The 17,815-nt window shown below is 44.7% G+C and overlaps 1 protein-coding gene across 1 annotated transcript; it reads right to left on the minus strand.

Moving 5' to 3' along the window:
• Nucleotides 1-943: 943 nt before the first annotated feature.
• PGD (phosphogluconate dehydrogenase) lies at nt 944-17,815 on the minus strand. The gene is made up of 13 exons (XM_073316481.1): nt 17,698-17,815; nt 15,380-15,455; nt 14,756-14,935; nt 14,174-14,239; nt 11,421-11,539; nt 10,005-10,074; nt 9,336-9,470; nt 8,366-8,555; nt 5,309-5,439; nt 4,095-4,228; nt 3,609-3,708; nt 1,743-1,865; nt 944-1,229 (listed from the first exon to the last, which is right to left on the minus strand). The coding sequence occupies exons 1-13, from the start codon at nt 17,703-17,705 to the stop codon at nt 1,110-1,112; spliced, it is 1,452 nt and encodes a 483-aa protein (XP_073172582.1). The 5' UTR covers nt 17,706-17,815; the 3' UTR covers nt 944-1,109.

Here is a 17,815-nt window from a genome sequence, read left to right on the forward strand (position 1 = left end):
TTGTCTGAAAGCCATTAACATAAATAACCAACAAGGGCAAGGTATGCCTGTAAGAACTCTGCACAAAGCTTCGCAAAAAGAAAAGGAGTACTTCTGGCACCTTAGAGACTAACCAATTTATTTGAAAGCTCATGCTCAAATAAATTGGTTAGTCTCTAAGGTGCCAGAAGTACTCCTTTTCTTTTTGCGAAGACAGACTAACACGGCTGTTACTCTGAAACCTGCACAAAGCTTGACACTTAGCAGGGTTTAGAGTGAAGAAAGGGTCGTGATGACATGAACTGAGCACCACCAACAGCCTGCAGGCTCAGTTCTGTTGAGTTCTCAGGAGTCTTACGGATACGGGTTTGAAGAATATGTAGCAGTGAGAAGCGAATAGGGAGAGGCAAGCTTTGCACATTAATATGATCATTTTAAAAACCAAATTGTGAAAAAGCATTATCTTAAACCTCCAGCATAGCAGGGGAGCTAAAGCCAGAGGTGATGGCTTAGTGACTTTAGTATCAGTCTTGAAATATTTAGAATCCTTGGAACCGCTGGTTTGAATCTGTCCTAGATCAACTCAGCCCTTTATCTTTCCAAGGAAGATATATGGAGCTTGAGATGGTCAAGTCAGAGAAAGAGTGAGTGCTTTAAAATAAGACCTTTAGAGCCAAGATCTTGCCTGTTCTGAATGGACATTAAAAATTTCATAGCACTTTAATTACCTCCCTCCACCATTGTGCAGTGTTGCTTTGCATTCATGGTTTACCACCCTCTACTTATGAGGTGGCTGCATTTCAGTTGTTCTTTATCTATGTGGTTAGTGAAGCTCTTAAGGCTTGTGAACAATAAGAATACAAAATATGAATGGGGAATTAAATGTGTTCCATGAACCAGTATGTGTTTCTGGCCATCTGACTTGAGAGAGGGGAAAGCAGGAAGAGAAGAAAACACCCCACAATACATTTATAAGTGAGTTTATTTGCCTTTCTTATAAGACACATACATACAAGTTATTATAAAAGTACCCAGACAAACTCTAGCCAAATGCAGTATAAGCAAAGTGTTGCCATCAAGAGGAATGTCTCAGATCTACAGTATCTTGGCTTCCAGATGAAATATTTCCACTAGGCATTGTAGGATGAAGAGGACACATTTCCTCCATGACCTGTCCAGTTAGTATGGATGAATTCCCCTGGTTTCGATAACAGTTCATAGGTATGAGCACCAAAGTAATCACGCTGTGCCTAGATGATGAAACACACAGGAACACCACAATCAAATACCAACATCACCGAGATATTGCACCTTACATCCCACCTCTGTATGTAGGTATCTATTTAGGTTCTCAAACCAAGTCCATTGCCATGGTGTCTGAGTGACACCCATTTTAAAAGAAATATATGAGATTTGGGGCAAATCTTACAAAGTGAACATGTCTAGAATGTGTACGTGTAATCTGTTATACGATAGCAAAACCTTCAGGAAAGCAGATTCAGACTGGAGAACACAAGCAGGATAAGGGGTGGGGGGAAGGAGAGAAGTAACCTGACTGCACAACATTTTATTGCTATCGAAGTGTGAGGTAATTTAAGATTATAGGGTCTGAACCCAGGAATAACGCATAGAAGAGGTGGCAATATGGAAGAAAGGCTTTTGGCAGGTGATCCTTCACACACTGATGTGCTGTTTTGGTTTTTTTCTTCCTTGGGCTTAAATTTCAGCCTCACAGGTCTCAATGTGGCGTCTTGGGTGCTTACCTGAATCAGGTTAGCTGGCAGCATCTCATGCCTATACCCATCATAAAAGGAAAGTGCCGTAGTGAAGCAGGGCATAGGGATGCCAATCTGGACTCCAGTGCTGATCACACGTCGCCAGGAGTCCTGATGGAGAATAAAGAGAAAGAAGGAAACAGACTACTTAGCCAGCAGCATTCAGGACTACAGCAGAGGTTACTGTTCTCTAGTCTAATGGCATGTTCCTATTGGCAATCACCACCCTGGATCAAGTGAGCAGATTTTCCAATCAGTATTCATAAACAAAAGCAGTCCAGAGTGCTGTCCAGCAAGACAGAATTAAACAAGACACACACAATAAAAGCAGTACCCTATACTGTATACACAATCAGATCTAAAACTCAGGCAGGAACTCTGCTCTTTTACATATGCAGGGAGAACAAATTCCAAAGAGAAGAATATAATAAGCAGAACACTGAGCAAATAAGGCGTTTTCAGTAATCCTAATGAAAAAGAGCACAATGACTCCCCAAGGACATAAGAGACTAGTACATCGCTTCAGAATGGTATGTGGACAATCTTTTGTCTGAAAGTTAAATCTGATTTAGTAACATGCATAGGATACTCAGCTTTAGTGAATGGAATTAAGTCATAATAAAATGACTCAATTGGCCATACAGACACTGTTTATAGTTCTAACTGGACTTGTCTCCTGCCCAGATCAGAACACTTTATTTGGACAGTCCTAGGTCTAGTGAACTGAGAGCCTAGTACATTGCTGATACTATGCTACTGCATACACTAACAGCAGAATTTTTTAGCTACAAAATTGTAATCCAAACTCTGCACAGCAGGCCCCTTCCAAGGCAAAAGGCATGGTCAGTGATGAGAATGAGGTTTCACCTTGTTAGTCAAAAGAAAGAAGAAAAAAATAATAGTTTCTAGGACCACAGTTCTTCCGAACTACTGCACTCCTGTCTGATGATTTCACATGAAAATGGAGTGGCAAACTTAAGAGTTTATGGTTGCTACTAATAGAACTGCCAGGATGAGCAACTGGTTGAATGGATGTCAGTAAATTACATTTTAGAAACTGATGAGTCATGGTAGCTGAGGATGAATTAATGTGAATTAAGGGCAAAGAACTGAACATTTGTTTGCCTGTATATTACTTCTGGGGAGATCATATTAATACTTTGTGACACTCAAGGAGGTGTGTGTTACATTTGACACTATGGCAAGTCTAGGAAGAGTTACCCTTGCAGTACATCATCACCTCCAAATCCTATAGTCTAGGAAGAGTTCCGTTCAGCTCTTGATTCATTTGGATGCCAAAATTATAGGGTAGTACTTTACCCATTACAGTCAAACTCTCTCCCTTTTTTCCTTTATTTAGACATAATACCTCCATCTTTCTGATGAGATGGAAATGAAAGGTCTTGACTTCATGTGGGTATTTTTACAAAAGTGTGGGTGTTAACTTTGGTGTCCAGACCAAATTCTAATTTGGATAATTACATTTTGCCTCACCACGGTTACGATGGTGCAGTTTCAACTGGTTATGATTATGTTTCACTTCCTGTTCTTCGCTGTACACAGTAGTAGTGCTAAACAGCTGGCATGTCCCACCATGGAGATGCTGCATTTCAATGGTGGATGAGTGATTCCTAGATGCATACATTGTATTCACACACACACATGCAATCCCGAAGCGCTTTAGGATTACTTTAAAGCTCTTTGGGATTAAGGGTGTTATATAAAAGATATTTTAGAGACGTTTTTCTCTGCCCTCTCTCTTCTTGGACCTAACCACACTGCAGAAGGGGTGTTTTGGGGCATGTACTGTTTGTAAATTGTTGCCTTTGTGCTCTCCCTTCTTCAGACACACACCTGACAGTCCTCCACAGCCTTCTTAAAGAAGTCATCCAATAGCAGGTTCTGGAGATCGGGGTTTCGGTCAAAAGCATCTCTGATCTTCCCCAGGAATGCACTAAACAGGACAGACACAAAGCTGGAATTAGGTATCAGTGGTGGGAGCTGTGAATTGCCTAGAATCCAAAGGGCTAAGGGCTGGGATTTGACAGGCAGCCAGTAAGGCACAGTGTTTACAGAACTCAGCCAATCAACAGATTCCAAACACCAACACCTAGGGGAAAATGACAAAGTGAAAAAATGAAAAGATCAGCAGTGGCGGAGTAACATATAAACTTGATATCAGGTTGCATGAGCTCCAGTGTTGACATAGGCAGCAGCATCCCAGTATTAGCAGATAAAATATAGGAGATCTTCCACAGAGATCTCTGAGTGGGCCAGTCCAGCACAAGGCAAACCAAACTGCTCTCTGGTCAGCATTCCCTGCCCCAATTGCTCTCTTACCTTCTGATGATGCAGCCTCCCCTCCACATCAATGCAATGCCACCATAGTTAATTGTCCAGCCAAATTCTTTGGCTGCCTGTCTCAGCAGCATGAAGCCTTGAGCGTAGGAGATAATCTTGGAGGCATAGAGTGCCTAGAGAGAGACAAATCATATTTAGGGAAGCAGCCCACAAACTCTGAAAGAAGAACTTTAGAATCTGACTCACAAGCAGAGCACACAAGTCACACCAAGGTCCATCTCAGGGGCAACACTCTAGTTATATGTAAGAAACCCACTTACTGAATTCCAAACGCTCCTAACTACTATCTCTGATGGTCAAAGCCTTTTCAATCTCACACTTCAAAAGAATATAGTTGATCCAGGTCAATAGGTACTGAGAGGTACTAAATCTCTCCCCTATGCAGTTCGGACAACTAACATCAAAATATCACCATTTTCTTGCGTTGGTGCTACCCTCATCTATTACTTGAACATGAAGAAAAAGATACAGTCAAATTCTACTTAGTTTTAGTCAGGGTTATGGTTTTGCTTGTTTTTCTTTTTTTTTTGGTGCATCTATTCCAGTAGTTTTCTCCAGACTGTATGGGTACCACAGAAAGGGAGACTGCTAAAAGAGCAAGTAAGCACTCTTCACTTAATCTGGATCATGCACAGGAACACACACATACATCTCTTTGTCTCCTTTTATTCCCCAAGCCTTTTGCCAGGCAGATTTTCCTACAATAATAAATTTTTGGCACTTCTCTAGCACATTCCATCTGAGAAGTTCAATGTGCTTTCTAAGTGTTAATAAATGTAGCCTCTCCAATGGACAGAAAGTGAAATACCATCTCCATTGCACAGAGAGGGAAATGGAGACACAGAAAGGTGATGTGAATTGCCCAAGGTCACACATTGAGTTAGTGACTTGACTAGGAATAGCAACTGGTTCCCAGTCTTGTGCCTGTATCACCCTTCATCCCAACTGGGATCTTTCTCTGGTCCATGAACAAGTTCCCCATTAACCATATTTTATTGCATCTCAGTTGGCACACACCGAGAGAAATGGGCATGACAGGAGGCGGTCCAGGGCAGGCTCTAATGGCTGGAAACAAGGACAGCACAAGAGCACAGCCAACACATGTCCCATTCAGAGTCCCGGACTCACAGCATACAAGCTCACTTTGTCCCCGCAGTTCTAATGCAGAGCTCTGTCTAGAAGCCCTGACTCACCTTCCGAATATCTTCCAGAAATGCCTTCTTGTTCCCACTGAACTGAGTCATTTTGGGCCCATCCAACCGTTTGCTGGCCTGTACCCTCTCATCCTTGAGGGAAGACAAGCACCGTGCAAAGACAGCCTCACCTTTACTCAGAGAAGGAAAGAGAAGACATTTAGCAAGCACAAGCCAAACAATGAGGCCTTTCTAGCCTACTGCATGCAGAGCCAAGGCATGGGGACAGGTGTTTATAGAGATGGGATGACAGCAGCAAGCCACACTGCCATGCAAGGAAGGTCAGGTTTAGGAATGGCAGAGGACTCCCATTGGCCACACCAAAGGGAATTTCCTCTGTCTACAGGAAGAGGACCTTTTATTGAGCACCCCATGACAGCTGACTCACAGTGTGGGGCTGAGTCTCCACAATCTAATCTAGTCAGAGAACTCATATTCAATAGAGGATCATCAGAAATGGAGAAGGGAGAATCTAAAACTAGCAGAAAGTGAGGGGTGGAGGAGGAGAGAAAGGGATTAAGTGAGGAATAGCCCACACTCTGAGATCTAGAGAGTCTAACGAAAGAAAGGTGGCTTCCAACCATTGACTTAGGTTTTTGGATGAATTATCAGAATATCAGCCAGAAACACAGCCACTGGGCTAGAGCAGTTTTGGGCAGCATTGCTTTGCCTGACATACTTCTTAAAACAACATAAAGCATCTACTATATGACAAGAGTCCTGGACAAAAATAATCAATGTTTCCTTATTTGTGAAAGGAACTTCAATCTTTTGGTCTCTGTTTCCTTCATCCATAAAATACAGACAATTTTGTATCACAGTATATCTTAGGGAGAGGTGGGCTTAGGAAACTAAATAAATACTTGCACAGTGCTTTGAAGCTGAGAAGCATTTACACAAATACCAAGTATGATGCACATTAATTGGAGATGCTTTTCTAGGAAACCTCAGCACACACAAAAATGCTGTAGACAAACATTACAAATAAATCGACTTCATAGGGGAAGTGAAAATTTTTATCTGTTAAGAACTTAGTTCTGGCAGTCAGGGGCCCATGCAAGATTTGTACACATCACTAAGCAAGGTAGGGAGCTGCATTCCTTGGAGAGCTGTAGAAGCAAGCAATATCATCAACTCTTGCATGGAAGCCAAAACCCTGAATTCTTGTCCTGGCAGATAAGTAAAGGCAAAACTAACTCACAGATATGTTATTTTAAAGTGTATTCATTTTAATTTAAGACTGTACAGATATTCAGGGAAAGAACTGGGAATTTAAACAGTTTCCTTTACTTTTTAGCATTTGAGGTCACCTTTCAGGGGACTGACAGAAATATGAAAGCATACAAGACTTTCCTTCTTCCTTTACAATGAATCTCCGGTTATTAAAAAGTCTTTCTTTCATACACCTGTGAATGAGTCATAGGTTTACACAGGACTTCCCAGTCATAGGTCATTATACTTTATCATAATCAGAACAAACCACTCCTTTTCATTCTTGCCCAACCCGTTTCCTTCTGCTTTATTGTGGAGGGAGCATGACTCTGCTATTGCAGGGAGGAAGTTGCAAGTCACCCTGATGCAAGGAGAAAGATGTAGCAACTGCACTAAGAATTTCCAGTATTTGCACAGGGGTTGTGAGGCACTAACTCCATAAGCCACTTCTGCAGCACAGAATTATACTTGGGAAATGCCTCCACCCTTGATCCTTGCAAAAGAAGGAGCCCAAGCAAGGGAACTTTACCAACCAAATGGAGGACACAACAATTTAAAAGTAAACAAAGCTCTGAGAGATTTAAAGCTCTGGTATAATATTTAAATTATTCAGCAAATGGCAGCCTCAGCCCTACTTTGTAAAAATGTTTTTTGTTGCAGTGCAGCCAAGCTTCTCCAATAAACTGGATTCAGCTGGCCACAGAGGGAGTGATCAATACAATTTATCTTCTAAAACAAGGGGGCTTAGCAAAACTACAGGGGAGAGAAGAGGTGGGAAAAAGAGCAGGAAAAATAAAGCAAACTCTGACAACAGATGGAACTTCCCGAAGTTAAAGTCCACACTAGAGCTTGTACCATGAATTTAAACACATCTGTAACATAGTTTGGGTGTCTACCCCTAACACACCTGTAATTTCACAGCTATGTTCAGAAACTATGCTAGAGACAACAATCAGTGGTAGGTGGGTAATTATGTGGGTGGCTACTTTTCAGGCACACTTTAGGGGCCTGACCCAAAGCCTACTGAAGTCAATGAAAAGATTCCCACTGACTTCAATGGGCTTTGGGTCAGACCATAAGCTAACCAAAGCAGTTTAAAAAAAAAATCTGTTCACATTGCATAGAGAAACCATGCAAACAACCATCATGTTGGAACATAGATAGCAACTATGCTTCTTACAGATAAATGCTCAAAATCCATTTTCAAAGACAGCTGGGGGGGTTAGTGCTGTTCAAGCCACAGTGCGGATAAGGCCTAAGTGTCCCTATCTAGTCAGATCGACACTGTGTCACTCGAGCTCTGCTAAAACTATCACATGGAAATGGGGGAGGAGAAAGGTACAGGGATGGTGGAAAAATAATTCCTACATCTTCAGGAAGATGCAAGTTCTTATAAAACTATAGCAGAAATAGGAGTTTCTTATTCCACACATTTTCAAGGCTGTGATTTGACTCAGCATCGGGCACCAGGGGAGGATAGATTACTGAGAACAGGGCTGAACCAAACTAAAGTAGTAAATATTAAAAACCCTCTCTCGCGTCTTGGTCTGGCATTGGGTCACCACCAGCTAAGGAACTACCAAATACCATGATGGGGGCAAAGAGGTGTTGACTGTACAAGTGGGACAGATGATTAGGGAGAATTCCCATAGAAGATAAGCAAAAAGCAGGGAGCAGTACTGTCAAAGGGCAAAAAGGCCTTAACTGTTAGACCAGGGATAACAGAGACAGAAGCACCTTCATCATGGGCTTATCCCCTCTACTGTGAAGCGTTTCATGGCTAACATGCTGTTAGACCGGTAGAACAAGAGACAGTGATATCAGTCAGATTGACAAGTCAGTTACCGATGAGCGTGACAGGAACTCCATATTCCAGGGCTGAGATGGCTGTCCACTTCCCAGTGCCTTTTTGACCTGCGCTGTCCTTGATCTTTGGGAGCAGGTGTTTGCCATCAGAGTCCCTGAACTTGAGGATGTTGGCTGTGATTTCAATCAGGAAAGAGTCCAGCTCTGTCTTATTCCATTCTCCGAACACCTTGATGGAGAAACCAACAATGGGATTCCAAGAGGGATACTTACCCGAGCTCAAATTACTGGCACCCCTTCAAACCCACTGACGATCTTAGCCCATTTGCCAGGCATCTTCTCAACAGCTCAGAAGAGGAACTAGCATGTCCCCATGTCAGAGGTACCGTAGGTGCATGGAGCTGCAAAGCAGCCATCTCCAAACAGAAACATACAGACATATTCTGGCCTGATACTACAAGAGCCATATGGGGAGTGGAAACGCCTCATTCCATGACACCATACTCTTGGCACTTTGACTATTTATGGCTCATCCCAAGATTAATCAGGTCTCTATAAGGATTATCTATCCACACTATTGAATCCTATCCTGCTTTAAGGGATCTCTGTGACCTACATTATTGGCTCATATGGAAGAGGTTCATTAGCTTCTTCAGCCCAAGTCAAGGAACAAGGGAGCAACAAGTGGAAACACTTCAGATCCGACCAAGACAGATTCTTTCCCAGGGCAGGAGGCACATGGGGAATGAAAGATCTGAGGCAATGGTCTAAAAGTGTTCAAGGTTTAGGACCTACCTCAGTTGGTGCCCATGCACATTTCCCCACTGGCCCTAGCAGATGATTTGATAGAGGATTCTACTACAGACATTAGCTGTGCTCCATGGAGCACATGGCCTATGGAGAGGAATGATATAACTAACTGCCTTCAAAGCAGAGCAGTCACCTGCTAGGTCTCAGGGCAGAGGTGAAATAGATGGGGGGGGGGAGAAGGGGGCAGGCTGCGGCTCACCGTTGCCATCTCATCATGTTCCATTCCCAGTACATCCTTCATCAGGTGGTAGGCCTCACAGATCAGCTGCATGTCTCCATATTCAATCCCATTGTGCACCATCTTCACAAAGTGCCCAGCACCTTCTTCTCCTACCTACCAAAGAGACATCACAGGATGCCTTCAGACACACTGCTGCCACCGCTACTAAATACCTGCCCATAGTTTCCCTTTGCTTAGTACGGCTTTGTGAGTTTAGTACTGGGGAAAGGCACCCTGGACACACCAAACCGCTGTTTGTGTGTAGACACTGCATAGCAGCTTCCCTCACATTGCCCCAGCAATGTGCCCCACCTGGGATGAGAGGGGAGTTCATTCTCTACAACCAAGTCCTTCTTTGGTCTCTGCTGAGACTGTTAAAAAGGGAAATATCTGTGATAGTGGCTTCACTGCTGTGGACATGGGTCCATGTGGACAGAAAGCATGGGAAGGGTGAAGTACCACACAACAGAAATTCTGTACTGGGTGCAGCAGACTGAAGGATCAATGCAAAAAGCAGCCCTGCTTTGTTAAAGAATACATTTGTAGCATTTGTGACACGCGCATGCACACAGAGATTTCAGTGGCCTAAACAACCAAGCGATGGATCTAATCATATTCCAAGGTCTATCAATGTCTGTCAGTACTTGCCCAGTCACAACAGGGTTCCCCAGTGTTCACTTTAGCAGCGATGCTTTGAAATATCTTCTTGATGTGAGGCCTATGGAGAGGAATGATATAACTCAGCAGCTGGACACAAACATTACAAGAGAAAATTTATCGATGTCGTACTGCCACTGTAACTCACCCCCAGGCCAAATGGGGAGAGAGGACTTGGCTACCAGACATCTCCATCAAAACCAAGATAAAGGCAAAATGCCTCAAGGATTAGCCACTCTATGCAGGAAATAGCAAACCGCACAAGCTGTGCATTTATACAGCACCTTGTAGAGGAGGCCGTCAATGCACTTCACAAAGGTGACAACTATTATCCCCTCCATTTTTCAGATGGGGAAGCTGAGGCAGAGAAAGATTAAATGTCACGCCCAAGGTCATATAGCGAGTCAGTGGAAGAGCCTGAACAGAACCCAGATTCTCTGGCTTGCAGCCCTACATATTAACCACATCATCAGTCTTAGCTAATTTGGAAGGAGAGAAGGAGGAGGCTTAATGAATGTTAACTGGGAGGTTGTGCCAAGCAGATGATATGGTATAAAAGAACACTGAGTCAGAAGTGGGCGAAAGGAGCCACCTGAGAGGAGCATGAACATAGAACGGGGTGCAGGAAGAGAGGAGGATAGAATTCTAGGTGGGGATGGAAGAAACAAGCAGCCTTTATCCACGTGTTTAAGATGAAAAGAAAAGCAGAGATTACTCTTGTAGTTGCCCACTTGGCACCATCAAGTTGGAACAAGCTGATCTAAGAGGTAAAGCTGGTGTGAAGCGACAGAACTTTTCAGTTTCTAAAGCTGTCTTTTCCTTGAGCCAAGAATAGGCCCAGAAAAAATCTCTCTCCAGACACACAGGAAAAAAATCACCACGGTCACTGTTGCACCGTCCCTTCCAGGGACATGGGGGTGGGAGAAGGAGCTGGATCGAGAGCCATGTTTGTGTGCAAGAATTCATGCATCCTATTAACAGTTCAGAGACACTGAAGAGCAAACTAAGCCTCCTTTGAGCTATGAGTCACTGCAGCAGCTCCTGTTGCTGCCCATGTTATAACTAGCAATTTCTCAGCTGGCACGGAGTCCCAAAAGAGTCAAATAAAGGTCTCTGGTATATCTGGTCAGGTTCCCCGTTCTCTTCTCCCCTGAAAAGTTGGTACCTCCACCTGCACACTACTGAGAAGAAAACTGGGTGAGCCTGGACTGCCATGAACAGCCAAGACTGCCTGTGACCTCAGCTGGGCTAAGAAGTCCTGAGCCCCCAAGAAACATCAATTTTCTCTTGATATAGACACATCCCACCCTCACCAGTACCCTCTGCTCCCAACATCCAGAGACGACTTTGTTACTACATGACCAGTCTACAAGAGGAGCTGGTGGGAATGGGAGGGCTGATACTTACCAAGCCTCTTTGTCTCCTCCTGGCATGAGTGAGGGTCCGTACCTGGCACCCTCCTCTCCCCCACTAACACCACTTCCTACGAACAAGATGCCCTTTTCCTGGAGTTCTTTACAACGTCTCTGAATGGGAGAGAGAGAAACAGTATTCAACAAAAGCTTTTCTGAAACAGAGGAGGGGGAATCCTGCATTTTACTTCAAACACTCATGGGGTCAGGATAGAGCCAAGACAGAGATGGCACCATCTGGGCCCAAAAATAGTTTTTTCAGTTCTGCTTTGGTCGTGGCAATATATGGAATCAAAGAGGAACATACACACAGGCTGCACTTTGAACATTAGGAAACTTCCCCTTGCTCCCCCACTGACATGGGTCCTTGCAAAGAGAAGATAAGCCCGAAATTGCAAGCCCATTAGCAAGAATTTTTAATGAATCTGTAAACTCAGGAGTTGTACCGTATGATTGGAGAATTGCTAACACAGTTCCTATTTTTAAGAAAGGGAAAAAAAGTGATCCGGGTAACTAGCAGGCCTGTTAGTTTAACATTTGTAGTATGCAAGGTCTTGGAAAAAATTCTGAAGGAGAAAGTAGTTAAGGACATTGAAGTCAATGATAAATGGGACAAAATACAACATGGTTTTACGAAAGGTGGATAGTGCCAAACCAACATGATCTCCTTCTTTGAGAAAGTAACAGATTTTTTAGACAAAGAAAACGCAGTGCATCTAATTTACCTAGATTTCAGTAAGGCGTTTGATACCGTGCCACATGGGGAATTATTAATTAAATTGGAAAAGATGGGGATCAATATGAACATTGAAAGGTGGATAAGGAATTGGTTAAAGGGGAGACTACAACGGGTCCTACTGAAAGGTGAACTGTCAGGCTGGAGGGAGGTTACCAGTGGAGTTCCTCAAGGATCAGTTTTGGGACCAATCTTATTTAATCTTTTTATTACTGACCTCAGCACCAAAAGTGGGAGTGTGTTAATAAAGTTTGCGGATAATACAAAGCTGGGAGGTATTGCCAATTTAGAGAAGGAGCAGGATATCATACAGGAGGATCTGGATGACCTTGTAAACTGGAGTAATAGTAATAGGATGAAATTTAATAGTGAGAAGTGTAAGGTTATGCATTTAGGGATTAATAACAAGAATTGTAGTTATAAGCTGGGGATGCATCAATTAGAAGTAACAGAGGAGGAGAAGGACCTTGGAGTATTGGTTGATCATAGGATGACAATGAGCTCCCAATGTGATATCGCCGTGAAAAAAGCTAATGCAGTCTTGGGATGCATCAGGAGAGGTATTTCCAGTAGGGATAAGGAGGTTTTAGTACCTTTATACAAGGCACTGGTGAGACCTCACCTGGAATACTGTGTGCAGTTCAGGTCTCCCATGTTTAAGAAGGATGAATTCAAACTGGAACAGGTACAGAGAAGGGCTAGTAGGATGATCCGAGGAATGGAAAACTTGTCTTATGAAAGGAGACTCAAGGAGCTTGGCTTGTTTAGCCTAACTAAAAGAAGGTTGAGGGGAGATATGATTGCTCTCTATAAATATATCAGAGGGATAAATACCGGAGAGGGAGAGGAATTATTTAAGCTCAGTACCAATGTGGACACAAGAACAAATGGCTATAAACTGGCCATCAGGAAGTTTAGACTTGAAATTAGACGAAGGTTTCTAACCATCAGAGGAGTGAAGTTTTGGAATAGCCTTCCAAGGGAAGCAGTGGGGGCAAAAGATCTATCTGGCTTTAAGATTAAACTCGATAAGTTTATGGAGGAGATGGTATGATGGGATAACATGATTTTGGTAATGAATTAATCTTTAAATATTCATGGTAAATAGGCCTAATGGCCTGTGATAGGATGTTAGATGGGGTGGGATCCGAGTTACCCAGGAAAGAATTTTCTGTAGTATCCAGCTGGTGAATCTTGCCCATATGCTCAGGGTTTAGCTGATCGCCATATCTGGGGTCGGGAAGGAATTTTCCTCCAGGGCAGATTGGAAGAGGCCCTGGAGGTTTTTCGCCTTCCTCTGTAGCACGGGGCATGGGTCACCTGCTGGAGGACTCTCTGCTCATTGAAGTCTTTAAACCACGATTTGAGGACTTCAATAGCTCAGACATAGGTGAGATTTTTCGCAGGAGTGGGTGGGTGAGATTCTGTGGCCTGCGTTGTGCAGAAGGTCAGACTAGATGATCATAATGGTCCCTTCTGACCTTAGTATCTATGAATCTATGAAAAAAAAAACATCTCTTGGCACACGGCAGTTTTATCCAAGTGAATTATTCCTGTACCATTTCCATGCTCATGGGATACATGGTCAGTGGAATGACACCAATATTGCCCATTAGCATATATTCTATGACCTCGTGTTCCTCTCAGGCAATAGTTCTGCTATAAGCATCCTGGCTTCCAGAGATTAGAACAGATGCATTTTCAAAGGGGCTTTATTCTAATGAGGCCAGTGTTTTTATTGCAATATTTCTGGACACAAACATACACCTGTCACAGGTCTGGTCCTACAATAAGGATCTAGCAACTCTAACATAGTTCTTTAACAGGTTTGTCAGTAAGGGGGCTCCACTGCAGACAGAATTTGGTGTGGTTCCCCCCAAACAGGAGACTAAAAGACATCCATGTATACAGCAGTTCTGGTTCACCCATTTCTGGGAGGAAAGAAACACTGTCAGGGCATTCTCAGCCCATTCACCAAGAGGAAGGGGTCTAGAAGGCAGCATCAGGCTTACCGTGGTGTCCCTGTACTCTGAATTCCCTCCATCAATTATGATGTCTCCAGCTTCCAGCAATGGCACCTGCAACCAGAAAAGAAAAAATAAAATCAATCAGCATTATTATTTGGTCCATATAGGAAAAACTTAGAACTGACCTGCAGCTGAGATCCCCGAAAGGTCAGAGTGAACTCATCAGAACCTGTTCCGGATGGTATTGCCTTAATCACAAGCAACCCTCCTTTTAGGGGCCAGATTTATTAAGGGCTCATCACTAGACTGGGCTCCTCAACAACAGAATCCAAAGGCTAAAACAAGGGGAGGGTTGTGTGTGTGTGTTTTCCCCATCTATAAATCAGAGACATCACCTTATCTACTTGGGCGTAATTAGTGTCTGTAAAGTTCTAACAACCAAACCTTTATTTTAAGGCAGTCTTCTAACTGATTTTAATCCCCACGAGTTCTCATATGCAAGTGACTTTAAGCAATGCCAAGTTAGCAGCCTGTGAGATTGTCTCTGCAACAATGGGAAGGTGGACCTGGCATGGCGGCAGCAAAGAACAAGGGGCCAGTAGCAGCTAGGAAGGAAACTATCCTCACCAGACTTTTGATGAAGTCATCCACTGCACTTCCAGCTTTCACCAGCAAGATGATCCGACGTGGCTTTTTCAGCTTGGAGACCATCTCCTGTAGACTGTGAGCCCCAATCACTTTGGTTCCCTTGGCCTCATTGGCCAGAAAGGCATCCACTTTGGACACCGTCCTGTTAAACGCACAAACCTGGGAAAGCAAAAAATGTGATGTTGTCCATATCAATCAACAGTCGGCTAGCTCCAGCATTATACACTTCTCTCCTGCTTCCGCCCTCCAAGAAGCCACATGTCAGTGATACTCTTGCAGCTTTTCTGTATGTCTTTCCATTAGGTTCAATCGCTAACAGGATGTTCCAAGTGCAATTGCAACCCCCAAAGGATGAATTGATGTCTAACAAATCCACATGTGATCACAATTCCTGGCTAGACACAGATGAGTACAGCCCTTTTTTCCAATCCCTTCCTTTTTGAGCAGCAACAAAGGCTGTGATAAAAGGGAAAGAATCTGAACTCAGGACACTGTTCACGTACACCACCTCCCACACAAATTAAAATGCCCACCTGCTGCTCTTGGACACTAGGGATTCAGCCCTTGGAAATGACATATAATTCCCCAAATTCCTTCACTCACCACAAAGCCATGGTCATTCATGTTTAAAACCAGGTTCTGACCCATTACAGCCAGTCCAATCAAAGCAATGTCAGCTCTGAAAAGTAGAACAACAACACACCAATATCAGAAAGATTCCAACTGTCATTAACAATGATCCTTTCATGATCTACCAGGCTATTTTGGTCTGAACTGTTCAGTGAACCTGTGCTGGTGAGATCGTACATATATGCTCCCTGATCTTACATGCGCTATAGAGGACTCTATATAAACAGTGTGAGCCCACATGATTAACAGATTCTGGTCTTAGGCAGAGACAGTAGAGAGGTGAACACAGCAGAGCTCTCCACAGTGCATACCAAGTGATCTTGAGCTGCCAGGATCCCGTCCCAACTATCAAGGCAAACAAGCCCTGGAAGGAAGAGAGAAGGAAAATACCCCACCAGCAACTAGAGGGGAGGTGAAAGGAGGAGCAAGAGGTGATACTGTGCCAAATGGAGTCAGAGTGAGCAGCACAATACCCCAACACAGCTCTGGAGTGCTCACACTGTGGCAGTGCAGCCCCAACCAACGACACTGTGTCAGACACAACATCTGGACATCACTTTGCATTTCTGTACTTTGCTGCATCTTCAACAGGTGCCAAGGCGGCGCTCCAAGACTGGTATCAGTGCCCCAGCAGGGGTGGAGGAGGGAATGAAGTAGTGCTGGAGACTGATTTAAAGAGAGCTAATGGGGACATAAGGGGCTGTTTCAGGATGACAGGGCAATCAATACCAGCGATGTCATTTTCACAAGGTCAGGGCTCCACGCCCAGCAGCACCTGAATTTTGCCTCAGGCCTCTGACAAAGCAGTCCACTTCAACTGGCAGAAATCCAGCTCATGGAGCCACTTGGTTATCATGTCCTCTCTTCCCAACGTCCTATGGTTTACTGCACAGGACACTGCAGAAAGAAGTTGGGAGGAACTACCAGGGCCACCAACTTCCCCAAGCTCCGCAAGGAAGAGATGAGCTACCTTATGCAAAGAGAGACTTCTGTGTAGAAGTCTTTATATGAATAACGTCTGCCCTGTCCCCTCTTCACTCTGCCAGGAATCTTCTCTTCCACGTCAGCTTGATGGTTCACCTGATTATCCATTTGTTTTGGGAGTCATCCTGCCCCCGACCCCTGAGGCAGATAATTAAAGGCTGTACTGTATATTCTAGAGAAAGATCAACGAGGGAGGACATTTGTCTCCAAGCTCAGGACCCTGAAATACCGAACAGGTCAGACAGGAGAGTGTATTGCCCCAGCACATTCACAACCTGTCTTTTCCCCTTCTGTTCATGCTCTTGAATTCCTTTGCCCTGTACAAGTCCATCTGTAACCTGACAATTTCCAGTAGGAGTTATCAATAGGACAATATATTTGGCAACACTTTTCTGGTGAGTAATGTTTCTCAACTTATTAAGTCAATAAGAAAAAAGAAAAGTGAAATAATTGACGAGAATTTCAGCCAGAGGCTTCAAAGCATCCGCATATTTTCTGACTCTATTTGCATATGCAGCAGGATGACAAACTGAATTAGTAACTGACTATTGCTTTAGCATGCAGCTTGAGGGCCATTAAGGAAGTCACTGAAGGCAACAATCCAGCTCTCATCGAATTCTGATGCCTTCTCATCTGAGAGTGCTGAGCAGAACTCTTCACTGTCACCCCCCTCAATCCTATCCGAGAGTGGCCCATGTCAGTAGTCCCTGTGCATCATCGTGGGATGGGCAAAATGAGCCCCGCAAGGCTCGGGTCAAAGTTTGAGCAAGGTGGTTCCAGTCTCCTGGGGGTGCGGGGCAGACGGGAGAGCCTCCTCTCAGCCCCAAGAAAAAAACCCTGACTCACAGGCTTTAAGACCAGAAGGGACCGTCTGTGATCCCCTAGTCCAGTGGTTTTCAACCTGTGATCCATGGACCCCTGGGGGTCTGCGACTGTGTCCAACCCCAAAGGGGTCCGCACCTCCGTTTGGAGTTTTTTAGGGGTCTGCAAACGAAACAGTTGAAAACCACTAACCTGGTCTAACCTCCTGCACACGCACCTCCCAACCCCCCCCCCCAACTTCAACCATCCGGTTCCCCACTTCTGAGCCAGCCAGGAAAACAACCGTGCACGGACGGCATCCTCGTACTCGGCCCGCCCGGTCATTCCCAGGGGCCGGGGCCTCGCCGCCGCGGGTCCCAGCCAGCCCAGCGCGCTTCAGGTCGAGGCCACGCACTGCCCCGGACCGAGCGCCCCCGCCCCCGCCCCCGCCCGCCTGGGTGGCAGGCGGCTCCAGCGCCAGGCCTGGGACCGCCCGCGGGACTCACTGTGCCATGGCGGCGGCGGCGGCGGCGGCGGCGACTCCCCTCGCTGGGCCGGTAGGGGACTGGGCAAGCAGCGGCGCGGCCGGGCCAGCTGTACTCGCCCAGCTCCGCTCCCATTGGC

Source organism: Lepidochelys kempii, chromosome 18 (genome assembly GCF_965140265.1).
Source record: "Lepidochelys kempii isolate rLepKem1 chromosome 18, rLepKem1.hap2, whole genome shotgun sequence".
Lineage (NCBI taxonomy): Eukaryota > Metazoa > Chordata > Testudines > Cheloniidae > Lepidochelys > Lepidochelys kempii.